The sequence below is a fragment of the Vicia villosa genome, linkage group LG2, assembly GCF_029867415.1.
Source record: "Vicia villosa cultivar HV-30 ecotype Madison, WI linkage group LG2, Vvil1.0, whole genome shotgun sequence".
NCBI lineage: Eukaryota > Viridiplantae > Streptophyta > Magnoliopsida > Fabales > Fabaceae > Vicia > Vicia villosa.
The window spans coordinates 228,651,433-228,667,093 of record NC_081181.1 but is presented as its reverse complement, the minus strand read 5'-3'; the positions used below and the strand labels follow the sequence as shown (position 1 = coordinate 228,667,093).

The following is a 15,661-nucleotide window of genomic DNA, read 5'->3' as shown; positions in this document are numbered from 1 at the left end:
GGAAAATCATCCTTTGGACTTGCTCGATTCAGATCTCTATAGTCAACACACATCCTGACTTTCCCATCCTTTTTAGGCACTGGCACAATATTAGCGATCCATGGTGGATAACTCACTACTTTTAGAAACCCAGCATTGAACTGTTTCTCAACTTCGTCTTTGATCTTTTTGGCCATATCAGGTCTACTTCTTCGTAGTTTCTGCTTCACCGGAGGACTGTCTTCCTTGATTGGTAAGCGGTGCACCACAATATCAGTATCAAGACCAGGCATATCTTCGTAAGACCAAGCGAAAATCTCAACATAGTCTCGTAACATCTGGATTAGTCTCTGTTTGACACTGTCTTCCAATCCAGCGCCTACCTTGACTTCTTTCTTTTCTTCGTCAGTACCAAGATTCACAACTTCAATCGGCTCTTCGTGCGGCTGTATAGTTTTTCCTTCTTGCTCTAGCAGTCTGGCAAGCCCTCTAGGCACCTCACAGTCTTCCTCGCCTTCGTCCTCAGCTTGGTAGATCGGATTATCAAAGTCATAACAGGCAGTAGCAGAGTCGTTATCAATGGGATCCAGAGTGGATGTGAATCTGCAGTGTATTATGTGGGTGTGTGTAAGAACACATAGCTTTAACAATATGACAAAAGAAAACAAAAACATAGAGCGCAATATTTGAATATGAAACGTCCAATGATTTACTTGAATGAAAATACGATTATGACATGACAAACCCTAACAAATGGACCAACTATGCCCCGGGAAAGGCATATGGCTTTGAAATTTATTGTTTGAATTACATAACCGAAACTTGGACTAGAAAACAATAAAAACAGGAAAAATTGCAATTACTCCTGGTTGAAGGAGATAGAGGTAACATCTTCGGTCTTCCAGTTGTTCAGCCCATGATCAGGTGTCGGGAAGATCCACTTGTCTAGATTGCAGTTGCTCTCCCCATCTTCCAAGGCATTGACTCCTTTGCTGAAGAAATGAGACATTAACCCTCCAGGACGAGTGTAACGATTATTCTTCTGAGTTCCAGCAGGACAACCTAAGCCAAGCTTGTCAGATTTATACGGGACATCAATGAGTTGGCCCCAAACAGTACAACCACCTTCTTCAACTACAGCCTTAGCATCCTTCAGAGAAGCCATTGTTGAAGGGATCCGGGTAACTTTAGGAACAGTAGGAGTGTGCTTGGCGGTAGAGACAACTTGAGGAACCAATTCAAAAGTCTGGCAAGGAGTCTCGATGAATTCGCCGTTCACTTCGATATACTTGTACTCATTCACACAGCTAACCACATACTCTTCTTCCCCATGCACAGTGACGATCTTGCCATTTGCAAGGTACTTCAACTTCTGGTGCAAAGTAGATGTCACAGCACCTGCCCCATGTATCCACGGACGCCCGAGTAAGCAAGAATAGGCGGGGTGGATATCCATCACATAGAACAAGGAGTTGAAAGTTTGAGAACCCACTCTGATTGGGAGCTCAACCTCTCCATAGACTGTACTCTTCGACCCATCGAAAGCCTTTACCACCACATTACTGGGCATTAGCACTATCCTTTCAGAATCAAGTCTATCCAGCACCGATTTAGGCAATACATTCAGCGAGGAGCCATTATCCACCAGCACATGGGACAAAGTAGTACCCTTACACTCAATGGAGATGTGCAAGGCTTTGTTATGACTCTTTCCAGCAGGAGTCAGATCAGCATCAGAAAACCCCAGGTAATTGTTCGTTGTCAAACTTGCAACGCAGTTCTCAAATTGATTAACAGAAATCTCCTGTGGCACGTGCGCCGCTTTTAGAAACTTCATCAAAGCCTTAGCATGGGCCTCAGAACAAGTTAACAATGATAGCATGGATATCTTGGAGGAAGTGTGCCCCAACTTCTCGATCACATCGTAATCACTCTTCCGGATGATCTTCAGAATTTCATCCATTTCCTTCTGAGAGACTTCTTCAGCAGTAGCTTCTACCGGTGTCTGAACTGGCTCCAGCATTGGCCTTTTCCCTCGCATATCAGCAGTTGAATCAGGAACAGGGACTTGAGTTGAGGTATTGGCACCGGGGGAGATTTCTGGAGAGAAAATTCTTCCACTTCTTGTAACCTTACTGGTCCCTACAATATTGTCAACGTCGGGACTAGGAACTTTGACAGGCTCATCATTCAGGGCTTCTTGTTTCACACCATGAATATACACATCATTACCATAGCTCCAAGGGACAGCCTTGTCAGAGGAGTACGGGATAGGACCAGGCTTGGTAATGATCAAGGGAGCTACCTTGGGCTCAGCAGTGATCCTTATGGGGGCCTTGGTAGGGATTCTGATAGGAGTCTTGGAAATTACGGACACGTCTTCAATTTTCAAGTTCTGGGCTAGATCTTCACATAATTTTTCCACAGAAGGCACCTTTTCAAACATGATCTTTCGATTATCCATCAGGCATTGAATACCAATCTTCAACCTTGTACAACCATTTGGTTGAGACGAGCAGTCATAACAGTCTTCAATGCAACCCGGAAATAAACCGGCTTGCAACAGCTTCTTCTTGATAAGAGGGAGTGGAGTAGTCAGACTCATCACATTAGTAACATAGGATTCTTTATCAACAGCATTGACAGCTTTGTCATGCTTCGGCATAGGAGCAGTAATAACATTGGGAGTTTCTGGAGGATCGAACTCGATTTCTCCTGCGTCAATCATGTCTTGGATTTTGTGTTTCAATGTCCAACAGTTGTTGGTGTCATGCCCCACGCAGTCAGAATGGTAAGCACATCTTGCGTTGGGATCATAGCGAGGAGAAGATGTATTGATGTTTGGTGGAGCTATTGGCGCAAGTAACTTTGCCTTCAGCAAGTGTTGCCATGCTTGATTCAAAGACATATTGATCTTTGTAAAGTTTCTTCTAGGCGCGTCTTGTCTACGCTGGTATCCCTGTTGTTGATTTTGTCAAGGTGTTGGTGTAGAGATTAAGACAGCCCCGACAGAATGGCTACTGTCATTTCTGTTGCGACCCCTCTGACTGTGCACAGCATTAGCTTCAGTCTTTCCACTATAAGGCTTCTTCGTAACACCAGAAGAGGTGGCCACCTGAATTTTCCCACTTCGGATGCCACTTTCAACACGTTCACCAGTCAATATCAAATCAGTAAAACCAGCTGATGAGCTTCCCAGCAAATAACTATAAAATGGACCAGTCAAAGTACCCATGAACATATCTACCAGCTCCCTATCTGTTAGAGAAGGTTGAACTCTGCCAGCCAAGTCTCTCCACTTTTGAGCATACTCCTTGAAACTTTCTCTTGGACCCATGGACATGTTCTGCAATTGTGTACGAGTCGGTGCGAGATCAGAGTTATATTGGTATTGCTTGTAGAAAGCAACAACCAAGTCCTCCCAAGTACGGATATTGGTACTCTCCAGCTGATAGTACCATTCGAGTTGAGTTCCTGTCAAACTCTCTTGGAACAAATGGATCCACAACATCTTGTCAGCAGTGTGAGGTTGGATCTTCCTCACATATGACTTTAGGTGCAGTTTCGGACAAGAGACTCCATCATACTTCGCAAAGGTCGGAGTTTTGAACTTTGGAGGAATCACAACTCCTGAGATGAGCCCTAGTTCCTCAAAGTCTAACCCTGGGATCTTCTGGATTTCTACAGCCTTCATTCGTTCCTCCAACTGTCTGTACTTATCTTCTGGATACTCTTCATCATCATAGTACTCTTCTTCTTCTTCATCTTGCTTGACAGAACCATTGCTCTTCTGATCAGTCTTACCACTAACATTGTCATCTTGCTCAGTCTCTTCTGGGATATCGACTTCTTTGGCCTTTTTGAGAGGGCCTCGGAATCTTCTTCCCATGTTGAAAACGCCCACAGGCTTCTTAGTCTTCTTCCCATTCTTAGTAAGGAGGGTCTTCAGCTCTTCCTGCCCTTTAGCCAGACTCAAGATCAGGGCTTGGAACTCAGCATTCTGTGCTTGCAGATCCTTAACTGATTGCTCGAGAGGATTCATTTTCTTAGCTGAAATAAACAGCGAGAATATGAGTGTCTTGTTAGAGAAACCTGTTATGCAATGTTTATGAATGGTATGCTTATGTTTATGCAATGCTTTCAAGGATCTTGAAATTTAAACTTGTTTAAACCAACAAAAAAGAAACTTTCATTAAAAAAAAACATAAAACTGTTTGCCATTTTAGGCTTTACAAATAAGGAAACTGAAATAGCAAAAACAAAAGCATAAAAAAGAAAGTCTTCAAGTCTCCCATGGACGCTTTCGCTTTGCACCAAGGAACGTGTTGATGCTTTGCTCGTCCTGAAGTTGCTTTGTGAGCTCTAATACTTTCCTCTCTTTGGCGCAAAATTGAGCTTCAAAGGTGTCCCTTTCTTCCTTCAACTGGATCCAAGATCTCTTCAGCTCCTCAAGATCGGTAGGCATGTCTGGATGAAGAATAACCTGAGGGACATCTCCCTCAAATTCAGGCTCAATAATCACAGTTCTGACAGCAGGGTATGGCATAATAAACTTTTGAGCACGAGTGCGCACCCATTTGAGGTAAGGTTCAAGAGGAATAGAGTTTTTCTGGCCCAACTCCTTGCTATCATACTTATATACTTTGTCCCACGCACGTATGAAACTTCGTCGGTAATTCTGAGGATCGTCTTCATAATCAAACGCATAACCCTTGATGATCATGTCATGAGGACCATTTCTTCGAGCATAACCAAACTGACGCAAAGCTAATGAAGGATTGTAAGTGATACCTCCCCTAATGCCAAGGAGTGGCACGTTAGGGAATTCCCCACAGCGATCGATAATAGTGAAATCCTTGTCAGATCGAGTGCACCAATGAATATCCGAATGAGAGAGTGACATCATCCTTTGTGACCATTGCATCCTTTGTTCATTCCTCAATACCGATCGGGGAAGGTGCGAAATAAACCACCTGGAAAGTAAAGGTATGCAGCACATGAGAGTTCCTCGTTTCTTGTTGGTACGAGTGTAAAGCGAATGTAAAATGTCTCCGAGTAAGGTAGGTACCGGGTTGCGAGCTAGAAATATTGTGATAGCATGCATATCAACGAACTGGTCAGGATTAGGGAATAGTACTAACCCGTAGATTAATAAAGCTAACACATCTTCAAAAGCTTGATAACTCATGGCCTTTAGGAATGATCGAGCCTTCTTCAATAGGAATTTGGCGAGAAAGCCTTCGACTCCACTCTTTGTTTCCCAATTAGAGTCAACTTATGATTTTTCTATATGTAGCGCGCTTGCCATGACTTCAGGTTTTGGAACGTCCTCCAAACCTGTGAAGGGCAACTGATCTCGGATGGGTAAGCAAAGCAACTCAGAAAATTCTTCCAGGGTAGGCACCAACTGATAGTCGGGAAAAGTGAAACAACGATGCACAGGATCGAAGAACTGGAATAAGACCCTCATCATATCTTCTTCAAAATCTGAGGAGACCAATCTGAGTAGGCAACCATGTCTTTCAGCGAATCGGGAATTTTTGGGGACTTCTGAGACTAATTCTTTAAGCTCGGGAGGTATGCTCACAAGGTTGATCTTGATGAACTTCCTAGTAATGGGAGCCATAACCTACAAAATAGAACAAAGATAAATTCCTTGGTCCTTGAAACAGTTAGTAAAGATGCTATGTTATGATGTCATGATGTTATGATGTCAGATAGATAACAAACACAAGCAAGTCACACAAGAGCCTTAGGTTTGAAGGCGTGCATGAAGTTTGTAGGTAACTACCCTCCCCACTGACGTTTAGTTGGTTCAACCTGTCCTAGAATAGTAACCGGGTTCTATGGTGCTCATCTCGACGATCGTTCTCGAAAGCATTATCTCAGTCAGCGCTCGAGTGGCTGACCGAAAACATCTTGAAAGATTGATCTCAATGAGTGTAGCTTCGAGTATCAACCAGCTTCGGTCAAGGTCCAAAGCCGGCCATCTCGCTACTTCTTAATAGGCCAAAGTCAAGTTCAACTAGGGTTCTAAGGGCAAATTAGTGCTTCACGACACTACATGGTAGCCTAATGTCTCCTCGATCATGTTCAAGGGCCATCAGAACCAACCAAAGTGTCACACTAACGGTGGCCACCATATCAACCATATCGGGACGAGCCGTACAGTCTCCTTGGTCTATTGCCACATACCTAAGGTACACTAGATCCGGGTGTAGGATCTTTCACACAAGTAAACCCAAACAATACCCTTAAAAATAAAGCACGCAAAACAAACAATTGAAAACATTTATAATGAACTAAAGCCCTAAGGTAAACCCCTCTTAAAAATATTCCCCAGCAGAGTCGCCAGTTCTGTAACTCGGTGAACTGACTTTTTATTTAAGTAAGCAACAATGTTGCGGTGAAGCATGAGTCGCCACCGACTTTTATTTTGTCCAATGTTAGGAAGGGTAAAAAGTACAGAAAAAGACCCTTTTTTTTAAAAGAAACGGGCTCGGGGGTAAGTTATGAAAAGGGAAGGTGCAAGCACCCTTTTCACCCGTAGTTTTCTACGGGCTCTTAACTTGCTTAGCTCATGTTTTGTTTGTTTTGAATTGAAGAGGGACATAAGGACTTTAGCGTAAATGCGTAGCCTTCGCCTTTGAAAAAAGTTTTTGAAAAGATGTTTTTTATTGAGCTAGGCAGGTTACGAGAACTACCCTAATTAACTGGTCTTTTTCTATGCTTTTTACGATTCCCAGGATTATCCATACTATATAGAAGTAGGAAATCCTTGTTATATTGGACGTACGGGTCATCGAAGGGTCATCGAGGTCGTTTGAAGGCAACAAGTAGAGGAACCTTAGCATTTTAGCGGGACTATCATCATTTTCCGAAGGGACTCCGAGGGACAAGATCTTTTCTATGATGATTTTACTCGAGGGTCATTGTTTTGCTAAGATACCTCTACATTCGAGGGACACGACCATTTTAATCGAAGGCAACCAAGAGGGGCGTACCCTAAGGGTGAGTGCGTGCAAAGTGTGTTTGATTCGATTATAGTTTATCTTGTATTTTTAGTGAGCTAACGTTTGATTTTATCTTGCCATACACACCCTAATTAGCATACATCTAAGCAATATATATAATAGAAAAATACAGAAATTAAAAATGCAGGAAAATAAAGAGTTTCATTATATATTTACATTCGACCTATATACATTCTAATAGCATAATAAAAATCGAAAAAAACTAACAATCACGCGTCATACAAGGGATTTGAGATGGGAGAAGAATCGAGGGTAAAAGATTAGAGTCGGAATAAAATCAAATTTTAACGGAGATTAATTGAAAACCTAGATTAATCTAATTATCTATTCAAACTAAATCTAAATTAAATTATACTAAGAAATAATTAATTAAGTTTAAATCCTAAATCTAATTATTTAATTTAAAATTAATTTAAACCTTCCTTATTAAATCAATTGAGAAAAAAAAAACTTAATAAAAATGATTAGTAAAAAAAAACCTAAGTTCTAATCATTTATCTTATTTTTTATTTAGATTAATTTTGATTAAAAAAAATGCCTTGTATGCTAAAAGGTTAAAAATCCAAAAAATAAATGGCATTTGGCATGGCTGGGGGTTGAACCCAGGATCTGGGAGTAACTGGCAAAACGCGCTGACCACTGCGCTGTGTTCATTGGTCTGTTAACCTGTCAAACAAAAAAATATAAGTTTCAAAACGTGTGCCCAATGGTCTTTCAAACCGTAGTCAAACGCTGGGCCCCATTTATTGGAAAGAACGAATCAGTGTTGGAGAGAGATTGAGCGTTTGTTGACTAGCGAATGAGAAAGGCCCACGCGTATGGTCCAGGTCCAAGGTACTATTCATTGTCTTCAACCTTTGGACCTGCGGTTTTACCTGCGGAAATAGCCATGGGTTTACCTGCGGTTTTTTCTGCACATTCTGCAAAATTTAAAAACTCAATAAAGTGACATTAACAAAATAACATAGATGCCCAGATCCCCTTAAAAACACGCCAGGAGTTCAAATATGGTGTCGCTTTCGTCTAAAAATGGCTATATCGTGGGGAACGAAACCGAACACCATGCGTGCCCTAGTCATGGTACTTTGCGATTTAAGCTCTCAAGCTTTGTTTTGATAGTCCAACCCTGTGCTAAATACTACCAGGAGCTTATTCATGCGGTTAGATCTCATTAAAACACAATAATATTAGAGATACAAAATAACAAAAAAAAATGCATGAATATATGAATCATAAAGTACGAGTTCATGGCATGGTTATGTACTATATGATCCGTTCAGACTTACTCTCCAACACCTTGTGAGTTAAATGGAACAAGAATTCGATCTGTTGAATGGCTATGTGGAGAACTTTCGGCTTGCCCTAGTTTTTGAAACTTTGGAAATTTGGAAATCATTTTTTGAGGCCAAGGATCCGTGTCCCAAGAGGCTGCACGAGTTATGAATATATAGTGGACCAAATTAGGGTTGAAAAAAGATGGAAAGAATCATTGTCATCAAAGTGTGGAAATGTCATGATTTCTTTCCAAAACATTTTTTGAAAACTTTCCAAAATTCCAAGATCTTGTCTCAAACCTTCCTTTTATATTTTCACACGACTTTTGCACACATGTGGGGCCTTTAAATATTTGGAAATCACACATATGTTCTTTTTACCATTAAGTTATGATTTTAATTCTTTTAAAATTGAATTTAAATTAATAAAACCAAAAATTAATAGAATAAGACCATAGAATAAATGAAAATTGATCCATGGGCCTCTTATGAAGATGCATTTTCGTGGTCAACTATGAAGTATAGGCCCATTGCTAAAAAAAACAGAATTTCTCAATTGTGGCTTTATGCATTTCTCGAACTTTGCCCAACTTGCACCAATCGTATTTCCCTCATTTTTTATCACATGAAGGTGTTCTTGTACATTTTAGAAAGCTCAAAGAGTCTTCTAAAAGATACTTTTGGTTTCACCTTCATTGAACTTACCATGTTCATTTACCATCCTTTGAGAAAAAACGTCTTTTTTGCGATCTTTTAGGAGGACTCGTAATGTTTTGGCTTATATCTTCCAAATGAAGCAATTTTGGACTTGGCATGTGAGAGCCAAAGTTGTAGAGAATTCAATTTCCTTCAAATTGAGCTTTGGATGGGAAATTTTTGATGCTCCATGTGAAAGTTATGGCCGGTCAAAGTTCAGTTGACTTTCTTCTAGAAAACCCTAATTTAGGAATTTTAGGTTTTGTTGATTTTTGAACTTTCCTTGATGAATCATGATCAATACTTGATCAAATGATGAATAACACTTCATAATGAGGATGCTGACCAAAAATCAGAAGTTTTGACTGTGATTTGACCATAGTTTGACTTTTAGGTCAACTAGGCGATTATTGATCGTTTGGGCCATTGAATGAGCAATCTTTGGAATCAAGGCTTGAAACTTGGTATGGGATCTCTTTGAAGCATATAAGAATCCACGAAGTGCACTTGAGGAGTCAGAAGCTGACTTTTCTTTGAGAAGGACAAAACCCTAGTTTGAAGGGTAGTTGATTTAGGAGAGTATATACTCAGTCGAGTATTGAGACTTTGATATTCAAATGATCTTGAGTGGGCAAATTTTGGGGTATGACAGCTCCAAATCACTTTTCCAAGCCTAATTCTATTTTCCAATCCTAACTCCAAGCCACAAAATTTCCCAAGCCTAAGTGCTATAAATTGAGGCACTCCCCTCTTCATTTTTCAAGCTTTGACAGCCAAGAAACTTATTGCAAATTCTCTCCTCACCTCTTCCAAACCCATCACTCAAAGCTCTTTCTCTTCCACACAAATTAGTGAGTCACATCTTGAACCTCACTAATTTAGAACTAAACCTCAACATAAACACTAGTTTCTTCATCAATTGTGAGAGATCAAGGCTTGTGGTTGTGTGTTCTTGAAGAAGACTCAAAGTTGGTGAAGATTTGGTAAAATTCTAGATCCTTTTCATGATCCAAGATGTGATCCTTTGTTGTTTATGCTTGATGCACCTTTGGTGCTATATTGATGATATTTGCTTGCTTACTTGATACATTTTCGTGCACAAATTGATCCAAGATCACAAGGTGTTTGGTTTTATGTTTAAACAAGTTTCCTTCTCTTTATTTGCTGTTTTTTTTTAAAACTGTGTTGTGCAAATCGATTTACATCTGGTGCAAATCGATTTACACAACTGAAAACTGCGCAGATTTTGAAAACAGAGTTATGCAAATCGATTTACACTCTATGCAAATCGATTTACACTGGGCAAAATGCTGATTTTTGTGGTTTTTGACTTGTTTTTGGTTCTAACTCATCTTCTACTCCATTCTTTTGATATTTGCTTTGAATCACAAGTTAGAGGCCTAATTTCTCTCTAATTTCAATGGACTTAGGGCGTCGATAGGATGAGAATCCAAATCCGCAATATTAAGTGATTGAAATTATGGATGAAAGGAGTCTTTAATGTGGTTCTATCTTTTATTTCTTTTTATTTTGGTCGATGAAAGTCTTAATGCCTTGAGAATTCTTATGGATTCTTGGTGAAGACTAGATCACTCACCATTTTTCTTTTCGTGCGGTATTGCTTTCGGAAAACAATCTACATATCGTTCTTCTCGCATGCATTAGCACATAAAGTTTTGACCGGCCTCGTTGTAGGGTGATTTCTACATAAATCACTTGGCGATCTGCTTAACATAGCGCAATATTTCGTGTCCCGAATAAAAAAGATCAAATATGGAAGAGAATTGTATGCGGTTGATTTAAGACTTGTGGAGGTTTTATCGTGTAGTCGCTATGATTTTATCAAGCTTCTGATAAACCCCATTGAATTTAAATCCGAGTACATCATTCACTCACCATCGATCTCCTACTAACTTTGATAACATACTTGACAAGTTTCAAGATGGTTATCTTTAACATTTAACAACTAACTTTAATTTCCGCACCTTTACTATACCGCTCTTTATATTTCTAGCTTTATCGCTTTATTTTATCATTTCATCATATTTACTTTCCGCCGTTTTTTTCTTTGTCCACTTGGACATATGTTTATGCTTCCGTTATTTTTTCTTTTGTCCACTTGGACCATACTTTACCCTTTTTTGGCTAAAACACTAATAAGAAATCGAAAAATCTAAAAAAATACATAAGGCTCTCTTTGGACTATCGGTTACTATCCCTAGCATTTTGGAGATTCGGACTTATGGACCTAGTACCTCTGGACTCATTCTATTACTACCCTATGATTGTTCTGTCTGTCTGGCATTGTTTTGTTGTATGTTTATGTGTGCAGGTACTTCCTCGAAAGCCCTTGATGGTTAATTCCAAGGCATTGATATAAGGATATTACCCGAAAACAGCCGTTACTCTGCCCGATTTTCGTCAGAATCTTAATGTGCTTAATAAAAAGTGGTGCTAAGACAATAAGTTCATCTGGATCCCCAAGTGTTAATGTATTGGTATTGATAATTCCAAAGGATGGGAAATCTACCTTGACTCACAATGTCAAGTGTTGGCTTCTTACTTCGGTTAGACCGTTCTTTTCCTTAGCTTTTATTTTACGCAATAGGATAGCCTCTTCATCTCCTCCCATTCTTAAAATTTCAAAATCTTCTCCCTTTTTCCAAAATATTCTTATGTTTGCAATCTTTTCAAAACCTTTTCTTTTAAAATATCTTTCGCCCTTAGTGGCTTTTCTTCAAAAGTTTAGACACCGTTAATTGTCGAAACGAGTGGTTATACCCCACGATTTTGAAATTGATTGATAATAACGAGATCTTTTCCGTGTGAGAGAGCTAGTGGCATACTCGTTGATTTTATCCGAGTTGGCGCCCTTCTTTCATTTGCGATGCAAAGAACTTGTTTGTTCTCATGCTCAAGATCAATGGCTGAGTATTTCTCTCTAACGACAACAAAGTGTTTATTCGTTTTAAAAACGTTTTTCCCAAAAGCGGAACTACATTAGCTCTGACTTCTCCATTGCACCGAGGAGGTATGTAGGCCCAAAGCTTAACGCTTTGCCGAGCTTATTTTAAAAATAAAACAAACCCTTTTTAGCATACACACACAGATTTTCAAAAAGGTTCCCGTGGAATACCACGGATATGAGGGGTGCTTTAAACCTTCCCCTCATATAATCAACACCCGAACCTGAGTTCTCTTTCTTGTTTTAAAAACAAAACTTTGGGTTTTACGTTCTTTTCCCTTTTCCTTTGAAAAAATAAAGCGCGGTGGCGATTTCAAAACGGAATATTGATTCGAGTCAATCCCATGGCTTCGATGTCAGATTTTCCCCGCTACAGAAAAATGGCGACTTCACTGGGGAACCAGTTTTAAGTGTGTTAAGCCTATTTTTGTTTATCTGTGTGTTTTTACCTGTATATATTGTTGTGTGCTTTGTTTGTTTATCTTCTTTTTTTTTCTTTTTGGTGCTCGATGGTTCCTCTGTGATGAGATAAAGTTCTAACCCGAACTTTGGTGAGTAACTTGAGATAGGAGGTGGTAAGACCAATAGTCGCATGTCAGGAGCAATCCTTACCATGAGCGTCATATGGTGGAACCCCAATCAGTGGAGGCCTCATGGAAGGTAGTAGAGGTTGTTACGAATCATCGTGATAACGCTATTACTTTCAATAGTGAGTGTCCGTAGAAGCTGAATGGCCTAGAACCCTTTTAACCAATCTAAGCCTTTTTAGGATGTAGTGCAGAAACAAGATCAAGTACCAATTTGAGCTTGTTGTCATGCGATACTACGCTCAGACGAGGTCTTTTTAGGCATATTATTGGCGCCCATGAGCAATTGTGCGTGCCGGTAATATCCGATAGAAGATTGAAAACTCTGGGAACCTTTGTAGAACCCGATTGGCAGGTACAAAATTCCTTTGAACACACCTTGTGGGATGGGTAGACCCATGGCTCCATGCTCGTGACGTCGAACCTTTGAACCTGGACTGTGTGATTTTGTGTGATTTGATGTGATCTTGTGTGCTCTTGATTGTGATTGGTGCATAAACCATGCATTCATGCATTCATAAAAAAAAATGTCCTTTACAAATGGTTTTCAAGGAACTTAGAGACATTTTTGTAAACATCACAGGTACTATGGATCAAAAGAGAAGCATCAAGAAGTACACTTTCAGGAATTCAAGTGCAAAAGAATTGAAAGAGCTAGCAACTTTGGTTCCTAATCTTGACAACTTCAAAAGCCGTTATGGGAAATTGATCTCTATCTTGAAGACTAAAGTGGAAAAAGGGATTCTTGAGACTCTTGTGCAGTTTTATGACCCGGTTTATCATTGTTTCACCTTTCCTGATTATCAGCTTATGCCCACTTTGGAGGAGTATTCTTATTGGATTGGTTTGCCCGTTACGAATGACATACCGTTTAGTGGTTTGGAGAAAGAGCCTCAGGTTGATGAGATAGCAGAGCTTCTTCATTTGAAGATATCAGATGTAAAAGAAAATATGACCAAAAAAGGAGGAATTTGGGGGTTGACTTCTAAGTTCTTGATTGGAAAGGCTTCTATGTTGGCTAGTAAAGGAAGTATGATTGCTTTTGAGACATTTCTGGCCTTGCTCATCTATGGTTTGATACTCTTTCCCAACATTGACAACTTTGTCGATGTTAATGCTATTCGGATTTTCATGATTGGGAATCCTGTACCTACTTTGCTTGGGGATACTTATCATTCCATTCACCATAGGAATGATAAGAAAGGTGGACTTATCAATTGTTGCACTCCTTTGCTCTATAAGTGGTTTATTTCTCACTTGCCTCAAGCTAAGAGTTTCTTGAACAATCCAGATGGTCTCTCGTGGTCTCAGAAGATCATGCCTCTCACTAATGGGAATATCCATTGGTACAATCCTGCTTATGACATTGGTGAGATTATTGATCGTTGTGGAGAATTCCCTAATGTACCTCTTCTTGGTATACAAGGAGGAATTACATACAACCCCATTCTTGCAAGGCGTCAATTTTGCTACCCCATGAAGGAGCGACCCGCTAGTGTTCTTGCGTCAGGAATCTTCTATCTTAATCAAGATGGAAATTCGGATATGAGAAATCGGTTTGTGCGTGCTTGGCACCATGTTGATAGGAAGAGACATTTGGGAACGAAACAATGTGTTGCTCTCAAAGACTACACTGATTGGGTTCAAGCTAGAGCTCATACTTTTCAGATGCCTTATTTACTCGAGGAGCCTTCTCTACTCGTTACTCCACCATTGTCTCTCACTACTCCTGTTGAAAGTAGTGAAGAACATCTAGAGCTCGTGGCTAAGTTGAGAGCGGAAAGAGATGCTTTGGAGTTTGAGAACAAGGAGTTGAAGATACACTTGAAAGAAAAGGATGAAATGCTTGATATCCAAGATGGTTGGTTGATGGAAAAGGAGGATCAGATTCGCCATCAAGAAGAGTTGCTCCGACAACATGGTGAAAAGTGAAAGAGACCACAAGAAGATTCAGTCGCATGGAAAGAAGTTGCTGATAAGCTGTTGGTCGAGAATGCTCATTTGAAGGCCTTTTATGAAGATGAGTTGGAGAAGCTCCGTAGGAAGCTGCAAAGAGGAGTTGGATCTTCATCAGAAGTGTTCCCTTCTAGTTTTTAGCCCTTCCTTTGTTTTGTAATTTTGGATCTTTGAATCCTTTTGTATGCTTTTCCATTACTAATGAAAGAATATTGTTATGTTTTATGATGTTTTTGCTAATGTTTACAATTAATGTCTTAAAAGTTCCTTGAAAACTAATAAAAAACATTTGCATTGCATTTCATGCATCATTCTGCATTTTTGGTCTTGCTTCCGAGAGTATTCCCGAGGTCTTATTCAGTGTTCTTCATACAGAATCAAGCTGTCTCACCGGTATAATACTCGAGCTAACTGCAAGAAGAAGATGGAAGGTCTTGAACAAGAGAATCGTGAGCTGCGTGAAGAGGTTGTTACTTTGAGATCTGGTGTGGATCGTCTCGCTGCTCTGGTTGAGACGTTGATGGCTGCTCAGAATCAGACTCAGAATCAGAATCAGGTTCCTCCTCCCAATGCCCAAGCTCAGGGTCAGACCACTGTGATTTCTGAAATTGCTGCTACAACCATTCCTGCTATTCCTGTCGGTGCTACTCAGCAACGAATGCCTAATGGATATCCCTGGGGCATGCCTGAAGGTTATTTGTCTGTTCCTGAGATGACTCGTCCGTTGACTCCTGTTATGGTCAACACATCTCCTATTGTTCATACTGGTCCTTTTGTCCCAGAGTCCATTTATGATGCTGCTCCAAGTGAAATTCATGACAGAATGGATGGTTTCCAAGATCAGTTTGAAGAACTGCAGAAAGAGATGAAAGCCTTGCGTGGGAAAGAACTGTTTGGAAAGAATGTGCATGATCTTTGCCTTGTTCCCAATGTGAAAGTGCCTGCTAAGTTCAAGCTGCCTGAATTTGAGAAATATAAAGGAAATTCCTGCCCTCAGGCACATTTGGTGATGTATGTGAGAAAGATGTCCACTCACACTGATGATCAACGTCTGTTGATTCACTATTTCCAAGATAGTTTGACTGGAGCTGCTTCTAAGTGGTATATGGGCCTTGATAGCACCCATATTCGCACTTTTAATGACTTAGCTGAGGCGTTTGTGAAGCACTA

The 15,661-nt window shown here is 40.1% G+C and overlaps 2 protein-coding genes across 2 annotated transcripts; both read right to left on the bottom strand.

Annotated features, from left to right (window-relative positions):
• Positions 1-838: 838 nt before the first annotated feature.
• On the bottom strand, positions 839-2,644 carry LOC131651535 (uncharacterized). Its single transcript, XM_058921194.1, has one exon. It carries the CDS (start codon positions 2,642-2,644, stop codon positions 839-841), a length of 1,806 nt encoding a protein of 601 aa, XP_058777177.1.
• A 1,617-nt stretch (positions 2,645-4,261) lies between these two features.
• Positions 4,262-5,167, bottom strand: LOC131651534 (uncharacterized). Its single transcript, XM_058921193.1, has one exon. It carries the CDS (start codon positions 5,165-5,167, stop codon positions 4,262-4,264), a length of 906 nt encoding a protein of 301 aa, XP_058777176.1.
• Between the last annotated feature and the right edge of the window lie 10,494 nt (positions 5,168-15,661).